The 21148-nt window shown below is 39.2% G+C and overlaps 1 protein-coding gene across 2 annotated transcripts in view; it reads left to right on the forward strand.

Annotated features, from left to right (window-relative positions):
• LOC126272907 (V-type proton ATPase 116 kDa subunit a 1-like) overlaps positions 1 to 21148 on the forward strand; it is a 235897-nt gene that overhangs the window by 199532 nt on the left and 15217 nt on the right. For both annotated transcript variants that reach the window (XM_049976170.1, XM_049976171.1), the window contains exon 13: positions 5411 to 5649. In XM_049976170.1, the coding sequence (XP_049832127.1) occupies positions 5411 to 5649 (239 nt within the window). The remainder of the gene's footprint in view (positions 1 to 5410; positions 5650 to 21148) is intronic.

Genomic DNA, 21148 nt, shown 5'->3' on the forward strand with positions numbered 1-21148 from the left:
GTAGGGACAAAAATGGCCTAGCTTCTGCCACAACTTCCGCTGCAAAATCCAGCAGGAGGTCTACCATCAAAGTAGGCAACACCAATGCAGCTGTCTCCGCCAGAATGGCAGAAAATTGCTAAGGCTGACATAACAAGTGGTCTGTGTGCATCAGTGGGGACATGGACTCATACACAGTTAAGTGGGCAAAGGAGGATGCAGCTTCCAAGTCTATGAGCTCGGCATTGGGTGCTGCAGGAGTGATTGTCACTGGATACCCTATTCCACAGATGAAAGGAGGACAGGGGCGAGCGTAGTGGGGAAAGCAGCTGATGTGCATGGTGCCACAGTTTTTGAGATTCTTTCTGGAAAACAGTACAATGGACCCCATTGCCTGTCTGGCACAGAAACGGAGGCACTGAGGGCCAGTGAGTCATGGATGGAACTGACTAGAATGACGGGTCTGCAGCATCTGACCAATATCCACCACAAACAAATGCCACCATTTGGGACCCACCACAACACCCAGCAGCAACACTTGATGCCAGCTGAAACACAAGGCCCAAATGGCAGCCCTGCAAGGAAAATGGAATCGGCTAATGGGCTGCTTTGTTCTGCAGCATGTGACTCGGTGTGTAAGAAATGCAATAGGCCCTGCTGCTGGCACCCATGCAAATGATCCACTGGACTGCAGCTGTTCATGGGTATCACCTGATATGTGGCTAGAAAGCTGCATGATTCTCTGGAGCCTGCCAGAAACTGTTTAATGCTTCCTCTAATCATCTCACCTCATTCTGCAGCAGTTCATCCCACCCACATTATACATTATTCTATACTTATACCTAACAAGCACAAAATATAAATTTACTCTTATCTTATAGGTCTCCACGCACACAATCTTCTTCCCACTGGTTCATCCAACACTTCCTGCTTGCTCCTCTGCCCCTTCTTTTCCACATTTTCCCTTTGTTCCAACCCCACAATTCCTGGAATAACTTCTGGACTCCCATGAAACGGTATCAGATATTCTACTTGTACAATTGTTGTCCTCACAGGCAACTGGACCTTGGTGACATAGTTCCCACAACTTGATATGGCCCTTGTTATTTTGCAAAAAAATATCTTTCTCTTCTTTAGAGTATAAGCATTCAATAACATTATCCATTGGCCAACATTCTATTGCGGAATCCTTGCTGTATGGTTCCACTTCTGACACCAATTGTAATAACCTGTAGATTTGTGGAGCAAGAGGACACTGTGCAGTGCCAATCAGCCAGACTAAAATTCGAAATTGCTGTAATATAGCCCTCCAGTACAGGAAGCAGCAGCATGGCTGGGACATCCAGCTGCCACGTGTGTGTTGCCGTCCAACATAACTGATGGAACACAGCAGCATCTGAGCAGTGTCTCATGACACAGTTGCCTCCACCAATGGTAATATCAGGTCTGCAGCATATGTCATGGAGTGGCTTGCACACCCTGCACTGACCAGCAGACAGAAGGCAGGTAACGTAATGGCAGTGACCTGCCCTGGGTCAAAGGCAGGGCTGGTGCTTGCCTGACGTGGTTGTGGCTCCAAGTTCTCTGATTTCAGGTCTGAGTGCTCTGATGCAGAGTCAAACTACGGTTTGTAAACAGCATTCTGAATTGTGCCCAAGCATCACAGCCCCGTAGTGATAGAGATATTAGTGTAAAATGGCTTTTATATGTTTATACATTTCTGAGCTGTGCTTGCTATACCTTGCAGCATATAGGCCTATACTAAACATTTTGATGGTCACTGGTATGGTAGGCTTCCATCCTCTTCTGCAACGTTGTGACAGCTGTGTTATATTTTATATGGTATAGCATCTGTACTTGCCTGTAGCTAGTGCTATTGCAAACCACTTCCTTAATTTGAACGTTTCTGACCAAATATGGTTGGTGAGCTACACAGAGAACAGAGCACAAACACAGTTTGATAGATTGAAAAGACTGCTTACAGTCTGAACAACACATGATGTCTGTTTGATGAAGCAAGTTAAGAGGATGGTAGATATGCACAGCCTATGGAACAAGCTTAGCATAATAAGAGGTCCTCTTGCATGGAGCTCATGAACCAGACATCGTAGAGATAATTGACACAACAGAGAATGTCATTAATCAAATGCTCCAAATTTCTTTGATTAATTTCTGAGGCAGACAAAATTCCAGAAGGCAGACACTTAAAGTGGTAAAGCCCAAAGGGGGTATTGAACACTAAGAAATGCTGAGAGGCAGCATCTAAGAGAAACTCCAGATGTCTATTGCGCAAGCTGATAGAGGAAAAATATTGGTTTTGTAATCTTACCCTGCCACATATCACCATTAAAGTTCTATGTCTCTCCAAAAAGTTTAGAAAGCTTCAAGAAGTGTAAGACATACAAAAGAAAAAAACCTTTTTAAATATCTTCATTATCTCATTGTTGTTGTTGTTGCCTCAAAGTCTTGTTGTACATTCTTGCAGCTGAAATTTTGATTTAACATTCTGAGTTACTGAAGACGAAATAACTGATGAAGGTTTGCCTGTTGCTACGAATATCTTTTTATTTTATCCCAGTCTTCTAAATCACACTGACTTAACAATTTTCACTTCTGTCACACCACAAATTACAGTGTTGTTGACAAGTTTAGGAAAATGTGTGTGTTTCCATCAGTGGCTTGCTCACCATTACTACTTACATTCTGCGGTACTAAAATTTCCAAAGTGTTTACAAAGCAAAAGAGTTAACAAACTTTCCTGACAAGGAAGAATCTTTACTAAAATATATCATTAGTTTGTAAATGAGTCCAGTAATAAATTTAATAATTAACAGTAGACTGTGAACTAAATAATATGAATTTTAAGCATGCTACAAATTTTGTAATTTCAAATATTTTTATAAGAAGAGTAATTTTAGCTGTACATACAGAATACTAACAAATTAATTTCTTTTTACGTATTTTAGCTTGAAACATAACACATCATATACAAAATCATATGAACTTCATTCAATTAAACAGCTGAGAATGTTCACCTATACCAGATTTGAGAGCATACAAGGTATTGGTTATTTCTATTAAAAAAAGGTAATGTTAGAGAAAGGTGACCCATTATTATCTCATGACAACATCAACAACAGCTCCTCTGGACACAGAACCCAATGACTAGGTGAAATGTGAGAAACGTTGCTGAGTTTCAGCCAATGCTGCAGCTTGGCTTTAACCTTGTCATGTGTGGCAAAGGGAATGGGGTAGGGGTAACAAAATTTAGGTATTGATGATGTTTTAAGGAAGATGTAAGCCTCTAAATTTTCCACCTGCCCCAGTGTATTATCCCTTAGTATAGGGTCCAAATCCTGAAACGGGGCCGATTGTGGCAGTAAATGGACTTTAAATGATCTGAAACCAAAAACACAAAATCCATCTTGAACACAAATATTTTGTGCCAACTTTGACAGTGCTAAGCACTCTAACAGTGTAAGTTGCCGTTCCACATTCTTATAACACTCCATGATGGAACACTCTATTTATTATAAGATACTATTTGACACATGCAGTCATTGCAATGCAGGACAGCCTAATAGCCAGTAGTGTCAAAATAATTACACTGACCCATAGCCCCCTTGTCTACCAGAAACTCAGTTGATCACCCGTACATCACCAGAATTAGTGGGGTGGTTTGAAACTTGGGGTCGGGTGCTTATTGAACAATCAAGTCCCTAATTAGTTGGTCTTTCACAAGAGACTTTTAGGTTCGGTGATACAGTCCACATATGACTGCCCAGGGTGCTTGTGGTACTTGTTAAACTGCAACTGTTCCACCAGCCCTTGGGTTTGACTTCCAAAATACTGCATGAGCAACCAAAAGAGTTCCTCAAAGCTGGGCTCAGAAGAGGGCTCCAAATTTTGTATGATTTCATACTACCCTATACTGCTGGACAGTGACAAGGTAGCAACATCAGCTGGACCAGTGATATGCCTTACCTGACAGTGCAGCAACACCCAGTTCAGGTAATTCTCCCACATTTCTATAGACTTACTGAAACTAGTGAGTAGCTTTTTGGGGCAGGGAAGCAGACTTCTCTTCAGACACCTGATCAGCAATGCTTGAGACCAGAACAATTCCATGTTCTGTTTGAGCATCTCCTGAACCTGCTCCTGCTGCAGCTTTTGTTGTTCCTTGTGGAGGTCCAACTATTCCTGCCAGCAGAACAAACATGCCAGGTCCAGGTGACCACAGATGAACACTGCTAAACAAAGTAAATGTGTTACACATGTAGGAGTGCCCACATTGCCACTTTTATCATATCTGCACATCCATGACAATGCTACAAACCATACTGGTGATACAAATGTCCATATACAAGAACGCAGAGAATATGAAACCACACAGAGACTGGCATGGAGAGGAAAATAAAATATGATTAGTGTGAATGACTGATATGACTAGCATGTGGAACCCTGAGCACAGCATGATGCTAAAGCCAGATCCATGTCAGATGATCTCAGCATTAGAAATGAACTGGGCCGGTCTATCCCACTCCACCAAGCATACAACAGAGTTAACAGTTCTGCCCATGGCACACTTTGTGCCTGCCATCTGTGACAGCGTTCTGTTCTTCTCCCAGCATCAGCAGTTCTATACAAACCACACTGCATGCCTGCCATCAGTGACAGCATTCTGCTCTACTCTGACATAATATAATACCCATGCCACTCCATCTGTGTCTGTATTGATGTCCAGTGGGGGGATACTAAATATACAGTTGTAATATAACAATTTTTGACAAAATAATTTAACTGAAGAGATAAAAAATCTATTCATCAAGAGGCAACAGAACAAACACATAAAACAAGGTTGTAATTGGACAAGCTCTTGAAGCCAGTGGCTTCTTCTTCAGACAGAATGGTTGAAGCGGAACAAAGAGGAGTCAAGGAAAAGGGGTGGATTTCAGGAAAGCCACCCAGAACCGCAGATCAGGGGAGACTTACTGTGCAGGATGAGAAGGAAAGACCAATTCAATTGCCTTGCCCTTCTGGCTGAAGAAGGAGCCACTGGCTCCAAAAGCTTACCTAATTGCAACTTTGTTTTATGTGTGTGTTCTGCCACTGCTTGGTAAATATACATTTGTTTGTTAACAATAATCACTGTGTTAATTTACAGTTTTTTACAATTTATTTGTCTTGTTCCACTTCTTCAGTTGGTTTCTATAGACTAAACATTAATTGTAAACATCTATACTCTTATCTAAAATGTGTGTCTCTAATTTGTTTTTCTGATCTGTTCCACATTTGTGAGGAATTTTTCACTGTGAATTTATGGAACACAGACTGTAGTTAATATAAATGCATATAGTTTTATGCTTTTGATAGTTACTTTCCTTCTCTCTGTTCAACAAAACATTCATGTAATACAACTGTCTACTTACAGAACTGTTGACAAGTGAACATTGTGCCCCAAATGTGCTCATCACGTTCATCAATATGCTCCTTTTCAAGAAATCTGAAGCAGTGTGTAATAGTGAAGGTGAAGACTGCTGTGATCCATACTTTTTTAATAACCAAAGAATGGTACAGATAGTCATGGTACTTGTGGCACTCCTTTGCATTCCGTGGCTTCTTCTGGCCAAACCAATATATATAATTCGTTCCCAGAAGAAAAACAGACAGGTATGTTATAAAATATCAATATCATTTTGTGCTTTCTCCAATTTTGTATTTATTGTATGCCTATTATGTAGCTCTACCGTTCATGCAAAGAGACTTCATTTTCAGGAACGCTGATGTACCTATCAGCTATCAGAGTCAATATTATTTTCTCAGGTTAGGAGCCATGACAGATACTTAAATATGCAGAAGGTGTGGCTAATTTGTCAGCCATTATCAGGTATTTAGATTCCCATGTTACCATTATCACCATTCCCATTTCTATACAAGTTAATCTTACACTGCTGTGTAATCTATCTCTTCACAAGAACTGAGCTGCACAACACCACATTTATTGAGAATGTTATTTATAAATGAAGTCATTAATATATGCTTGAATAATTACATGATGCTGAATTCAGGGGACACAGAGGGCAAATCAGTGGAACCTTTAATGGAGACAGGCATAGGACTGAACCAATTTTCAAAAATATGTAAATGCTGAAGTCAGATGACAAAGTTATTCAAATTCTTGACCCAATAGGGGATAATGAACACATACATAAAAGGCATCACAAATGGTCACACATTTGTTTGATCTATGGGAGAGGATTGAGGAAATGCTGAAAACATCTGAACTGGCAGGCATTTGAAGATAGACACCAGGTATTCCATGAAAGTCAACTTACAAAGTTTCAAGGACCGTCATTGTGTGAGGAATCTTGGGCAGCCTATACTGTTGTTGTTGTTGTCTTCAGTCCTGAGACTGGTTTGATGCAGTTCTCCATTCTACTCTACCCTCTGCAAGCCTCTTCATCTCCCAGTACCCACTGCAACCCACATCCTTCTGAATCTGCTTAGTGTATTCATATCTTGGTCTCCCTCTACGATTTTTACCCTCCACGCTGCCCTCCAATGCTAAATTTGTGATCCCTTGATGCCTCAGAACATGTCCTACTAACCGATCCCTTCTTCTAGTCAACTTGCGCCACAATCTTTCTTCTCCCCAATCCTTTTCAATACCTCCTCATTAGTTACGTGATCTATCCACCTTATCTTCAGCATTCTTCTGTAGCACCATATTTCAAAAGCTTCTATTCTCTTCCTTTCCAAACTAGTTATCGTCCATGTTTCACTCCCATACATGGTTACACTCCATATAAATACTTTCAGAAACGACTTCCTAACACTTAAATCTATATTCGATGTTAACAAATTTCTCTTCTTCAGAAACGCTTTCCTTGCCATTGCCAGTCTACATTTTATATCCTCTTTACTTCGACCATCATCAGTTATTTTACTTACTAAATAGCAAAACTCCTTTACTACTTTAAGTGTCTCATTTCCTAATCTAATTCCCTCAGCATCACCCGATTTAATTTGACTACATTCCATTATCCTAGTTTTGCTTTTGTTGATGTTCATCTTATATCCTCCTTTCAAGACACTGTCCATTCCGTTCAACTGCTCTTCCAAGTCCTTTGCCGTCTCTGACAGAATTACAATGTCATTGGCGAACCTCAAAGTTTTTACTTCTTCTCCATGAATTTTAATACCTACTCTAACTTTTTCTTTTGTTTCCTTTACTGCTTGCTCAATATACAGATTGAATAACATCAGGGAGAGGCTACAACCCTGTCTTAGTCCCTTCCCAACCACTGCTTCCCTTTCCTGCCCCTCGACTCTTATGACTGCCATCTGGTTTCTGTACAAATTGTAAATAGCCTTTCGCTCCCTGTATTTTACCCCTGCCACCTTCAGAATTTGAAAGAGAGTATTCCAGTCAACATTGTCAAAAGCTTTCTCTAAGTCTACAAATGCTAGCAACGTAGGTTTGCCTTTTCTTAATCTTTCTTGTAAGATAAGTCGTAAGGTCAGTATTGCCTCATGTGTTCCAACATTTCTATGGAATCCAAACTGATCCTCCCTGAGGTCCGCATCTACCAGTTTTTCCATTCGTCTGTAAAGAATTCGCATTAGTATTTTGCAGCTGTGACTTATTAAACTGATAGTTCGGTAATTTTCACATCTGTCAGCACCTGCTTTCTTTGGGATTGGAATTATTATATTCTTCTTGAAGTCTGAGGGTATTTCGCTTGTCTCATACATCTTTCTCACCAGCTGGTAGAGTTTTGTCATGACTGGCTCTCCCAAGGCCGTCAGTAGTTCCAATGGAATGTTGCCTACTCCGGGGGCCTTGTTTCGACTCAGGTCTTTCAGTGTTCTGTCAAACTCTTCACACAGTATCTTATCTCCCATTTCGTCTTCATCTACATCCTCTTCCATTTCCGTAATATTGTCCTCAAGTACATCACGCTTGTATAAACCTTCTATATACTCCTTCCACCTTTCTGCCTTCCCTTCTTTGCTTAGAACTGGGTTGCCATCTGAGCTCTTGATATTCATACACATGGTTCTCTTCTCTCCAAAGGTCTCTTTAATTTTCCTGTAGGCAGTATCTATCTTACCCCTAGTGAGGTAAGCTTCTACATCCTTACATTTGTCCTCTAGCCATCCCTGCTTCGCCATTTTGCACTTTCTGTCGATCTCATTTTTGAGACGTTTGTATTCCTTTTTGCCTGCTTCATTTACTTCCTTTTTTATATTTTCTCCTTTCATCAATTAAATTCAATATTTCTTCTGTTACCCAAGGATTTCTAGCAGCCCTCGTCTTTTTACCTACTTTATCCTCTGCTGCCTTCACGACTTCATCCCTCAGAGCTACCCATTCTTCTTTTACTGTGTTTCTTTCCCCCATTCCTGTCAATTGTTTCCTTATGCTCGCCTTGAAACTCTGTACAACCCCTGGTTCTTTCAGCTTATCCAGATCCCATGTCCTTAAATTCCCACCTTTTTGCAGTTTCTTCAGTTTTAACCTACAGGTCATAACCAATAGGTTGTGGTCAGTGCCCACATCTGCCCCTGGAAATGTCTTACAATTTAAAACCTGATTCCTCAATCTCTGCCTTACCATTATATAATCTATCTGATACCTTTTAGTATCTCCAGGATTCTTCCATGTATACAATCTCCGTTTATGATTCTTGAACCAAGTGTTAGCTATGATTAAGTTATGCTCTGTGCAAAATTCTACCAGACAGCTTCCTCTTTCATTTCTTACCCCCAATCCATAATCACCAACTATGTTTCCTTGTCTCCCTTTTCCTACTGACGAATTCCAGGCAACCATGACTATTAAATTTTCGTCTCCCTTCACTACCTGAATAATTTCTTTTATCTCATCATACATTTCATCAATTTCTTCATCATCTGCAGAGCTAGTTGGCATATAAACTTGTACTACTGTAGTAGGCATGGGCTTTGTGTCTATCTTGGCCACCATAATGCGTTCACTATGCTGTTTGTAGTAGCTTACCCGCACTTCTATTTTTTTATTCATTATTAAACCTACTCCTGCATTACCCCTATTTGATTTTGTATTTATAACCCTGTATTCACCTGACCAAAAGTCTTGTTCCTCCTGCCACCGAATTTCACTAATTCCCACTATGTCTAACTTTAACCTATCCATTTCCCTTTTTAAATTTTCTAACCTACCTGCCCAATTAAGGGATCTGACATTCCATGCTCCGATCTGTAGAACGCCAGTTTTCTTTCACCTGATAACTACGTCCTCCTGAGTAGTCCCCGCCCGGAGATCTGAATGGGGGACTATTTTACCTCAGGAATATTTTACCCAAGAGGACACCATCATCATTTAATCATACAGTAAAGCTGCATGTCCTCGGGAAAAATTACGGCTGTATTTTCCCCTTGCTTTCAGCCATTCACAGTACCAGCACAGCAAGGCCGTTTTGGTTAATGTTGCAAGGCCAGATCAGTCAATCATCCAGACTGTTGGCCCTGCAACTACTGAAAAGGCTGCTGCCCCTCTTCAGGAACCACATGTTTGTCTGGCCTCTCAACAGATACCCCTCCGTTGTGGTTGCACCTACGGTACGGCCATCTGTATCGCTGAGGCACGCAAGCCTCCCCACCAACGGCGAGGTCCATGGTTCATGGGGGGGGGGGCAGCCTATACCACAGCCCCAATACCTCACTCTGTAGGGACCACAAAGACAAGATTAGACTTATTAAAGCATGCACAGAGGCATTTAAGCAACCATTCTTCATGTGTTCAGAAAAAATCTTAACATTTGGTACAATGTATTTGAAGATGTAGGACAGTTTCAAAACTGACTTGAACGAGTTTTCAGTAAACTTACAAAATGTTTCAGTAATCTGTTCATTGATGAATCAGAAGTGTTCAGTCCATGACAGCAGTGTCATGCTATTGTGGTTTTAGGTAGGCAATAAATTATAGGTGATTTAATTTGTTTGATTGTTGCAGTAGAGGGACCATATTGATTACTTAAAAGGTACTAAAATCAGGTAGATCAATCTTTAAGACAATTCTACAGAGCAGTTCATAGCAATAAAGAAGTTTAAATTTATTGCATTTTTTATTGTATTAATGTTACTGTACTTGCATCTGAAAATAATAGCCATCATCATTTCTTCCATCAAGTCAACTTATTGGGATTTTTCTGCATTTTGTCTTGCCTAGTCATTGGTTGTGTTTGTACATTTGATGCCACCTCTAATTCTCAGGTCCTTGAAGATCTTTCTTTTTTCTGGGCATCATTAACATTGCCTCGTGGAATCTTCCTGGAGTCATTCTCGTTAAGGCCTAGTTGATGGGTCCTTTGAGGAGCCATTCTCTTTCATTTGACCATATCATCAATGTTACTTCGGTGTGAGAGTCACCAGCTGGCTACTTTCCAGTCGTTAGGTGTTGTTGGATATTCCCATTCTTTACAGTATTTGGTTTTTGTCTTTTGTAGGCAGTAATGAAGGAACATCATTTCTGTTGCCTGGAGAGGGTTATTGTTTGGTCCAGCATGTGTCGCTGCTTCCATTCCAGACCACATTATAGATACAAGGTATGTTCTGATCTTGGAAGTTTGTGGCAACATTCCATCCCAAAGTTTCTAACATACTGCGTTGTAAAATTTGGAATCTTTTTGTGTTCTGTACTCCTGGTACACAGTATCATCCAAGGAAAATAATGGAAGTTGTCAACAATATAATTCATTGCTGGTTATTTGGATAACTATTGGGAAGTTTCTACTTAACATCATACCAACTATTCCAGTTTCATTGACCTTAAGTCTGTGTATCATAAATTCTAGTTTAGACAGGACCTTTACATCCATCTCACCTTGCATAATTACATCTTTGACTAAGACTTAGGCAACAGTTGTTGGGACCTTTCATTTGACTGGTTGTAAAATTTCATCAGCCTTGATTGGTTGACTCCACTCTTTGCTTCCAAAATTCCTTTCTGTACTGCTGGCAATTGCAAGTGCAACACCCTGAAGGATAACAAATAACAATGTGCTACTTATTGTGAATATACAATATGGTATGAAGAACAGATGATTAATTTGTAAGTGTTTTGGGGGTTGTGCAGGATGTAAAATTACTACACAGAGTGGTTTCATCTGGTAAAAAACAATGGCTCTGACTCAGCTGGGCACTGGGTCAAACTGAACTTGTACACTCTTTTCCAAAAAAGTTCCAGGATTTTTTTAAAAGTAGATAATTGCACTTACCAAGTCATGAACCTAGCTTCTTTTGAAGAAATCACTTTTGCTGTCTATACATAGTTACCAACGTTTCTGGTGGTCTTGGAAGCAAATAGAGAAATTTTCAACAATGATGATTGTAAGCTCCTTTGTCACATCTCGTTGGAGTCTGTGATATCCTCATGAAGCTTTCCTTCCAGTCACCTTTTCACTCATGGAAACAAGAAAAATATTGCAAGCATTAGGTTGGATGAATATGTCGGATGTAGGATGGCAATAATGGAATGTCCGGCCAGATACACAGTAACAGATAAAGCAGTACGATACGGAATCTTACATTGTCATGCAATAAGAACCAGTCCTGAGAATGCCACAAATCATGGTGGTGATGTTTAGTTGTTTGTCACAAAAATTTCAAAACTTCATTGTAAAAAGTTTGGTTCACTGTTTGACGTGGAGGAACATACTAATGGTGCACTAATCCTTTACTACTCCATGTCAAACAATGTGATCAGTATTGTCTCTATTCTTGAAGGTTGTTGTTTTTTCAAGCCTGGTGATCCAGACTCCACCATTCAGCCCTTTGACACTTCAAGCGAGTGTAATACTGATAGCACCGGCTTTCGTCCCCAGCAATAATCATCGACAGAAATGTGGGATCATGTCTGGCTCTATCCAGTAGTTCAGCAGAAATTATTCATCTTTTCTCTTTCTGTTCATTTGTTAGTGTGTGAGGGATGAGTTTTGCATTAAGATCTTCTGACATCACAAGCATAGTTACAGGATGGTCTTCTTGCAATAACTACCTTAAGTGCTCCACATTTGCATTGGTATGTGCTGTAGATGGACAACCAGCTCTGAGATCATGATCTGCTATCCAGTGACTTTGTGCAAAAACACGGCTAAGGTCATTTCAAGGGAGTACACACAAAAAGGTAACACAAAACAACAGTTGTTTCTGTTTAGTACTGCAAACTCAGAAATAAAAAAAAAACTGTCCTGGAACTTTTCTGACAAAGGGATATGTTCTATATAGGAACATCATTCCATGCTACATCACCTCTATGCCAAGGTTAATTGATCATAGTGGCTCACAAGTGGTGGTGTGAGTTTTTCGGCAGTCTATAACCAGATGTTTTCAGTGGGTGAAAGAGCTGCAGAATGTGCTGGCCAGAGCAACAGTTGAACAGTCACTGCAGTGAGGCAGCTCAAGTCACCAGGGGCTACATGGAATCTTGCGTTAACTTGTTGGAAGATAATGTTGTGAAGCTCTTGAAGATAAGGCACAGCCACTTACATTAACATGTTATAAATGTAATGGCTGCTGTACAAATTATCAGCTATGTGAAGTAATGTGATTATGGTGTATAACCAGTGGTACCCCATACCATCACACCAGCTGCTGGACCCATACAATTATGATGAATGCACTCTGGAAATGTTCATTCTTCTTGGAACCTTCCCATGTGGATATGTCCAGCATGATGCCATACAGAGAACTGGAACTTATGTGAAGAAAATAATGTGGTGTCCAGAGTTGTTGTTGGGTACACCAATGTCAGCTGTTAGTGTGCCTCTGTCTGCTGCTGCATCAAGGGAAACCGCAATAGTAGTTGTCATGCTGAAAGTCCATGGTGTTCCAAACATCATCACATTCTTCATACAGATACTTATCTTGCTGCAAGCAAAGAAGCCAATTTCCTGCCACAAGGTGCATAATGTGGCTGTATGCTCCTCCATGACCAAACAAACAATATGCCTGCCCTCTCAGGCACTAGTAATGTAGGACCACTGAGGTCCTGCATGTGTTGAGTATGGCCCTCCTGAACTCATTGATTCCAATTTTGCTTTCGAGTCACAGAATCCTGAGCAATGTGACCAACAAAATCATGGAACAATAAACTGCTGTCCTGATAGGCCATGATCCTACAACTGTCAAATTATGGAACTTCCTGGTAGATGTTTCTCTTTCTTATATAAGGAAAAATATAATCTTATCTCAAACAAGCAATATTCATGCACAATTTCTAAATGGGAAACCTGTTCTGTAATTTTCCCTTATATACAGAATACAGATGGAATTACTGTTACACAGTTAGTGGGGTTGTGCTGAAGTGCTAATCATAGGAATATCCAAGCATTCAGTACTCTACATGGTAATTTGATGTTTGTTGCATATTGTCTTCATTGTGTTGCAATTTTTGCAGCATGTAGTGTGTTTGAATCAATACACAATATTTTACTGTTTTAGATAGCCATTGTATTGTTATTATGAAGTTGTCAAATATTTTCCTTCATCTCAAACCTTCAAATATACATACAAATTATATGTTCATTTGTATTATCAATACGTACTGTCTCCTCCTTGATGCACTATGCACTAAACTCACTCCCATGCATCTACTATATTACAGCAATTATTATCTGGCTGTAGTACTGAAACGACATGTCTCTTTGATGTATATTTGAATTACTGGCAACATTTCTGCACTGTAACTAGGATATATGATTTCATTTATGTATTCTTCCAAGGTCTCCATTTCCTTACATGGTGCCATTAAATATCTTCTCGCCAAGCTGCGGCTCTCCTATGTCTCAGACACATTCCCAGAGTGGTTGCTACTGATCCAGTTCCAGTGTTTCTTCATCCTAGAAGCTACCCTTGTTTGGTTACTGTTGTACATTATGATTGGTCTGTGTTTATTTTCATGTTCAGTGAACAAGCTGCTTGCTATCCTTTCTTGGGTAGAGGACATGTGAGGTGGGTGTTGCAATCAACTGTTTTACAGTTTGAGGTCATATCAGTACCTTGATGAAGAGTCTTGGGACCTGGACATATTCATGTGGGGTATTGATCAACTGCTCAAGTTCTTGGCTTATCTGAGATTTTCTGCTTCCATTTAAATGCATGTACATGCTATCTCTGTATTCTAATTTTTCATCATCATTCTAGGTTCTTTGTCTGCTTTTTGTATTTTTACAGCGAGAGATGCAGTTGTTATCACACAGTTTGTTGCAATTTTTACAGATTCCTCATGAATTATAATAGACTTTAAGTATATTCATTGCATTATCAAGAAGTTTCCATCTGCCAACACTACATGCAGTAGCATTTGGAACTTTCAACACACTGTATAAATTTGGATAGTATGGGTAGACAGTATGTGCTATGGAATAATGTTAAAACAATCATGCTCTTTGCTGGCGTGCCACATATGTTAGAACATGAATTTTTTTCTAAGAAAATATTCCTAACTATGTTATTTGGAATAAAAATTACAGTAATTACAAAACTCAGCTATAGGAAATGTGATCTCTTATGAGTGTGTAATGTTGTCTGAGAGCAGATAACATCAGGCATAAAACATCAACAGAGAACTGCAGATTCCACTAAAGGCTAAATGTAATGGTTGTTGAGAGATGAGTATAGTGAAAAATGTTGAAAATGATAGTGATACATAATTGAACAGAGCTTGTAAATTTAAAACATGAATGACACAGGTAGGAGGGAAAGATTACCACTTACGGCAGTGGGAACATTGCTATGGTAGATGATTACATCATAGCCAATACTGTCCTTAATGTTACTGGCAGCAGGAAGGAAATAAGAACGCTAAATGATAGCTGAAACCATGAAAGCTGATAGATATTTAACCACATGTTTCTAAATTCAGTAATATCTTTATTGATTATTATGTTGTTGTATCATTCTGTCCTCATCAATGTGATCCTTTCGTTATTGCCACAAAATGGTTAAACTGTTATTAGAATAAAAGAATGGAATATCCACAATCTGGCCTCAGTCACTGGAGACTGTGGTCATGCTTGTGTGAATTGTGTTTGCATGTGCGCGTGCACATGTGTGTGTGTGTGTGTGTGTGTGTGTGTGTGTGTGTGTGTGTGTGTGTGTGTCATTATTGAGTTATGGGTTTTCCATCATTTGAATTACGTGTTTTCATGCATGAGATACTTGGAGACTGAATAAAAGCATTGTTGTGGTAGGTAGGAGGTCACAAAATTTTTAAAGGTGTGTAGTTCAGAAAGACTTTTATAATTTTGTTACGGCATGATATACACCTGTTTGCCACAATGTGGTGTTGCAATGACTAATATGCATGTCATTATTTGGTTTGGTAGGTGGATGGGGGGAGGGTGGGTGGGTGAAATTTTGTAGAAATAGATGGTACTGTAAGCATCCTAACATAAATGGGGTTGGCTACAAATGACAGATGAATTGCAACATGACAGCTATGTTTTGAGTTGTGCATTACACCACACATACTGTTCAGAGTGCACAACTGCACAAATTGGCAGTCAACAGTTGTGGCACTGTTTGGCAAGCTGATCCACCATGGCAAGGCTGTAGTGTATTGGGTGGAAAAAATTGGTTTTTAATTGTTCTGAGGCCAAAAACTACATAAAAAGCAAAATGACATTGGTTTTTAATGATTCTGTGGCCAAAAACTGCATAAAAACAGAAGAACATCAGCTTCTAATTGCCATGAGACTGGTGCAGGACACGTCCAATATGCTGTCCACTGTTTTTGCCACAAGTTGAAATAGAGAAACAGCATGTTCCACAACAAATGGGAGTGTCTCAGGGCTTACATTCAGAATGAGTTTGCTGCAATGCCTTCAGTTCAACTACGTTTTCAATTTGAGCAGTGAACTCAACATCTTTCAGATAACCCCACAGCCAGAACTCACACAGTTTACAATCAGGTGATGTGGATCGAAAGGCTCTAGGGAAATGACGGTTGATAATTCTAGCATTTCCGAAATGCCTCTGTAGCATCGGCTTTACAGGTTGTGCAATGTGTGGGGGACTGCTATCTCACATATAAAACTCCTACCCACATAGCCATGCTGTTGAAGGGTTGGATTGACATTGGTGTGCAGAAGGCTCTCATGGTGTTAACCAGTGATGGTACAGCTAACAGGACCCAAAGAACTTGTCTCCTCAAAAAAATGTGGCCCTACAATAAATGAAGCCATGAACTCGCACAACACAGTCACCTTTGCAGAATGAAGTGGTACTAGTTGATGTGTGTGTGGATTTTCTGTGGCCCATATTCTACATCTCTGCATACTGACATGTCTTTGGAGAAGGAAATGAGCTTTACTTGTTCACAGAATGTTCCATGGCTGTTCATTGTCCACTTACATGAGAGTAAGAAATTCCATACTGAATGTTTTCTTGCTGGCAGGTGAGGAGGAAGCAACTCCTGAATGTCGGTGATTTTGTATGGATAAAAATGCTTGATATTTCATAGGATCCTAATGGCCCGTATTCAATTCCTGGCTGGGTCGAAGATTTTCTCTGCTCAGGGACTGGGTGTTGTATTGTCATAATCATTATCATTTCATCCCCATTGACGTGCAAGTGGCCGAAGTGGCATAAAATTGAAATACTTGTACGGGGCAAACAATCTACCCGACAGGAGGCCCTAGTCACACGACATTTGCATTTTACAGGCATGTCCAATGTTTGGGCAATTCCCCATGCACTGCATGTGTGCACACCACCTTTTGACTCCTCCTGCAATGCTGTGGCAGTATCTTTGAGACATGGCTGACCAGCTGCTGTTTCTGCTCTGCCACATTGCACTTCAAAAGAACCTGTGTTTTAATCAAGCAATGGAAAATCCAGGATGGAATGTAACAATACTAGAGAAGGAAAGTTGCTACTCACCATATAGCCTATTGTGACTCAGCATCTCTGCTATATGGTGAGTAGCAACTTTCCTTCTCTGGTATTGAACCTGTGTTTTAGAATTTTGTTATCTCCAGACCATTAGTGGGCATCAGATCAACGTCTTTTTTTCATACTCTTTAGTGTCCAGGACTTCTGCAGGACTACTGGTGCACAATCACTATTCTCATAAAAGAGCTGTACATGCAGTGTGTGAGTCTTCATGGAGACAGTCTTGTTTGGTGTCTTGGATGCCAACTGAGGAACAGTCATGTTCTGTGTGTCTGTTGGTGTGCATGTTTTGATGCTTACAGGGCCCTCTGTTGGGCAAATTTTCATTACTTTGTTTGTTCCTTGACTTTTTCCCCTTGTGGAAACACACTTGACCTCTTAGCAACAAATAATCTTGAGTTAATAACGAGCATCAAAACTGATTCAGGATTAGTGAACACAGAGTTCTCGTAGCGAGATTGAGTATTGTAATCCCCATATCCTAGAAAAATAAACAAAAAATATACCTATTCAAAAAATCAGATAAAAATTCATTTGATGCCTTCCTAAGAGACAGTCTCCATTCATTCTAAATTAATAATATAAGTGTAGACCAGATGTGGCTTAAATTCAAAGAAATAGTATTGGCAGCAGTTGAGAGATTTATACCAATAAATTAACAAATGACGGACCTGATCCTTCTTGGTACACAAAACGGGTTAGAACACTGTTGCAGAAACAACAAAACAAACATGCCAAATTTAAACAGATGCAAAATCCCCAAGATGATTCTGGTCGTATGTGAAGTATGTTAGCAGCAAGAAACAATCAATACCTTCTCTGCATGATAGCAATGGAGATACTATTGAAGACAGTGCTGCCAAAGCAGAGTTACAAAACACTGCCTTTTGAAATGCCTTCACAAAAGAAGATGAAGTAAATATTCCAGAATTCAAATCGAGGACAGCTGCCAACATGAGTAATATAGAAGTAAATATCCTTGGAGTAGTGAAGCAACTTAAATCACGTAATAAAACCAAGTCTAATGGTCCAGACTGTATGCCAATAAGGTTCCTTTAATAGTATGCTGATGCATTAGCTCCATACTTAACAATCATATACAAACATTCGCTCGACAAAAGATACATACCCAGAGACTGGAAAGTTGCACAGGTCACACCAATATTCAAGAAAGAGAGTAGGAGTAATCCACTAAATTACAGGCCCATTTTGTTAATGTCGATATGCAGCAGGATTTTAGAACAGATATTGTCTTCGAACATTATGAATTACCTCGAAGAAAATGGTCTATTGACACACAGTCAGCATGGGTTTAGAAAACATTGTTCCTGTTAAACACAACTAGCTCTTTATTCACATGAAGTGCTGAGCACTATTGACAAGGTATTTAAGATTGATTCTGTGTTTTTGGATTTCTGAAAGGCTTTTGACACTGTAACACACAAGCGGCTCATAGTGAAATTGCATGCTTATGGAATATCATCTCAGTTATGTGACCGGCTTTGTGACTTCCTGTCAGAGAGGTCACAGTTCATAGTAACCAATGGAAAGCCATCAAGTAAAACAGAAGTGATTTCTGGCATTCCCCAAGGTAGTGTTATAAGCCCTTAGCTGTTCCTTATCTATATAAATAATGTGGAGACAATCTGAGCAGCTGTCTTCGGTTGTTTGCAGATGACGCTGTCATTTATCGACTAATAAAGTCATCAGAAGATCAAAACAAACTGCAAAATGATTTAGAAAAGATATCTGAATGGTGCAAAAAGTGGCAGTTGACCCTAAATAATGAAAAGTGTGAGGTCGTCCTCATGAGTGCTAAAAGAAACTCGTTAAACTTTGGTTACACAATGAATCAGTCTAATCTAAAAGCTGTAAATTCAGCTAAATACCTAGGTATTACAATAATGAACAACTTAAATTGGAAGGAACACATAAATAATGTTGTGGAGAAGGCTAACCAAAGGCTGTGTTTTATTGGCAGGACACTTAGATAATGTAACAGACCTACTAAGGAGACTGCCTACACTACATTTGTCCGTACTTGTTTAGAATACTGCTGCACAGTGTGGGATCCTTATCAAACAGGACTGATGGAAAACATCAAAAAAGTTCAAAGAAAGGCAGCACGTTTAGTATTATCATGAAATATGGGAGAGAGCATCACAGAAATGATAAAGGATTTGGACTGGAAATTATTAAAAGAAAGGCATTTGTCATTGCAATGGAATCTTCTCACGAAATTCCAGTCACCAACTTTCTCCTCCAAATGGGAAAATATTTTGTTGACACTGACCTACATAGGGAGGAATGACCAACACAATAAAATAAGTGAAATCAGAGCTCGTACGGAAAGATATAGAGTTCATTCTTTCCGCGTGCTATATGAGATTGGAATAATAGAGAATTGTGAAGTTGGTTCAATGAACCCTCTGCCAGGCACTTGAATGTGATTTGCAGAGTATCCATGTAGATGTAGATCAGTAATATGTTGTTCAAATTTGATATCATTCTGAGCAGTGGTTGTCTTTCTACAGCATTTTGAAACTGGAACATCAATTACGGACACCTTATAAATGGGTTAAAAAAGCCCTTACCTTCTAAGAAATAAGAAAAGACCTAGATGATAGAAAGTGGGAAACAGGTAGACAACATTAGAAAACATGCAGAAGCAATGTGGATGCATATGTTCTGATGAACTGTTCATCTTCCAGTACATATACATAGAAACATTAGAAGTGAAAGTTGGAAGTATTCATAATAAAGCTTTTGGGGTGGGGGGCAGTGTTTATTAGCTCTAACCCCACTACAAACATATGGACACTTTGAATTTGAAACAGTCCTTCATGATGTACAACATATACCTTGGATTATTTCTGCAAGTATGGGAATAAACAACAATACTAGTCCCCATAAATTTGAAAATTAGCAGTAGATGGTTCATCAAATGACAAAACCTCAGCCCATAAAGTTCAGTAGCTCTTACAGAATGCGAGAACAGGTAGTTTGAAGTTTGAGATTCCAACCCAGATCTCAACTTTAACTGGGAAGTCCAAAGCTTAGTCTTGGCAAATAATTTAGTTTGTCCTATGTTTCTTTTATTAATTTAAATATGAGAAACACCTTATTTCACATATTGCCATTCATGAATTAGGTATGGAGTTATTTTTGTGACAGTTTTTTATAAAGACAGCTGTGAGTTTTAAGAATTATGTTTGATGTTGACCTTAGAATGACTTACACAGAAAAACTTTAAGAATATCTGTATTTTGAGAGGTATTCTACAGTGACCTTTGTCATTAGCAATATTTCTCTTTCTTTGGAAAATAGTAGATAGTATGGTATAATATAAAGAGTAAAATCAATATCTATGGATAATTCAGTGTTGCAACATTAGTATAGTAAGGAGTTAAATACAGGAGTATACAAGTGTTGAAGAACCTGCCAGAATATATTAAATTGCTTGTTGTAGTATAATGAAATTTAGGGATGGATCCAAGAATTTTCTGTTTTCCAGTGTCCTTAACTCCATTGATGAGTCTCTTCACAGAGATTCTTAATGTATTCAGTTGCTGTGTAATTCATATTGTCACTGACATATAATATTTCATAGCTTTAAGCCGACCTATGGCATTGTAATGTACATGTTTGCCTTCTTCTCACATCCCACTGACAGGTATCTGTATAGCAGGAACAGTAAACTGTTTGGAGTAACTTCTTTTGGTTGCTGACAAAGACATTCATTTGTATCTTATTTAAATATGGACGAATGAAATGACATTGAGTGATATGACATAATACATAGTCCATTACTAACAACTGTAAGCTGTTTAAGCAATATAATATAAAAAACCTATTCTTATTTAATCCAGTAATTGACTTATAACACACTGGTTTTTCTCCGGGGATCTGTGAAACACTGCATATGAATGAGTGTAAATGTAAATGAAAGAGCTTTAGAGGGGGGGGGGGGGGGGGGGGCAACTAAAGCAAATATGTACATGGTTATTGTTTTAGACAAATATATTAGATGAGGCAAGCAGACTACTCTGGGTTTAGGCAGGAACCCAAGTCAGTGGAGATACAGACACAGTAAGCCAGTCAGAGAGAAATAAACAATAAAAAGCTTATCATGATGTAAAAAACAAAAGCAATGTAAAAAATGATAATGAAAATTCCTGGCTAGATTATAACTAATGGGAGAGAGTCAGGGTAAAATTTCACTTTGCAGTTG

Source organism: Schistocerca gregaria, chromosome 5 (assembly GCF_023897955.1).
Source record: "Schistocerca gregaria isolate iqSchGreg1 chromosome 5, iqSchGreg1.2, whole genome shotgun sequence".
Lineage (NCBI taxonomy): Eukaryota > Metazoa > Arthropoda > Insecta > Orthoptera > Acrididae > Schistocerca > Schistocerca gregaria.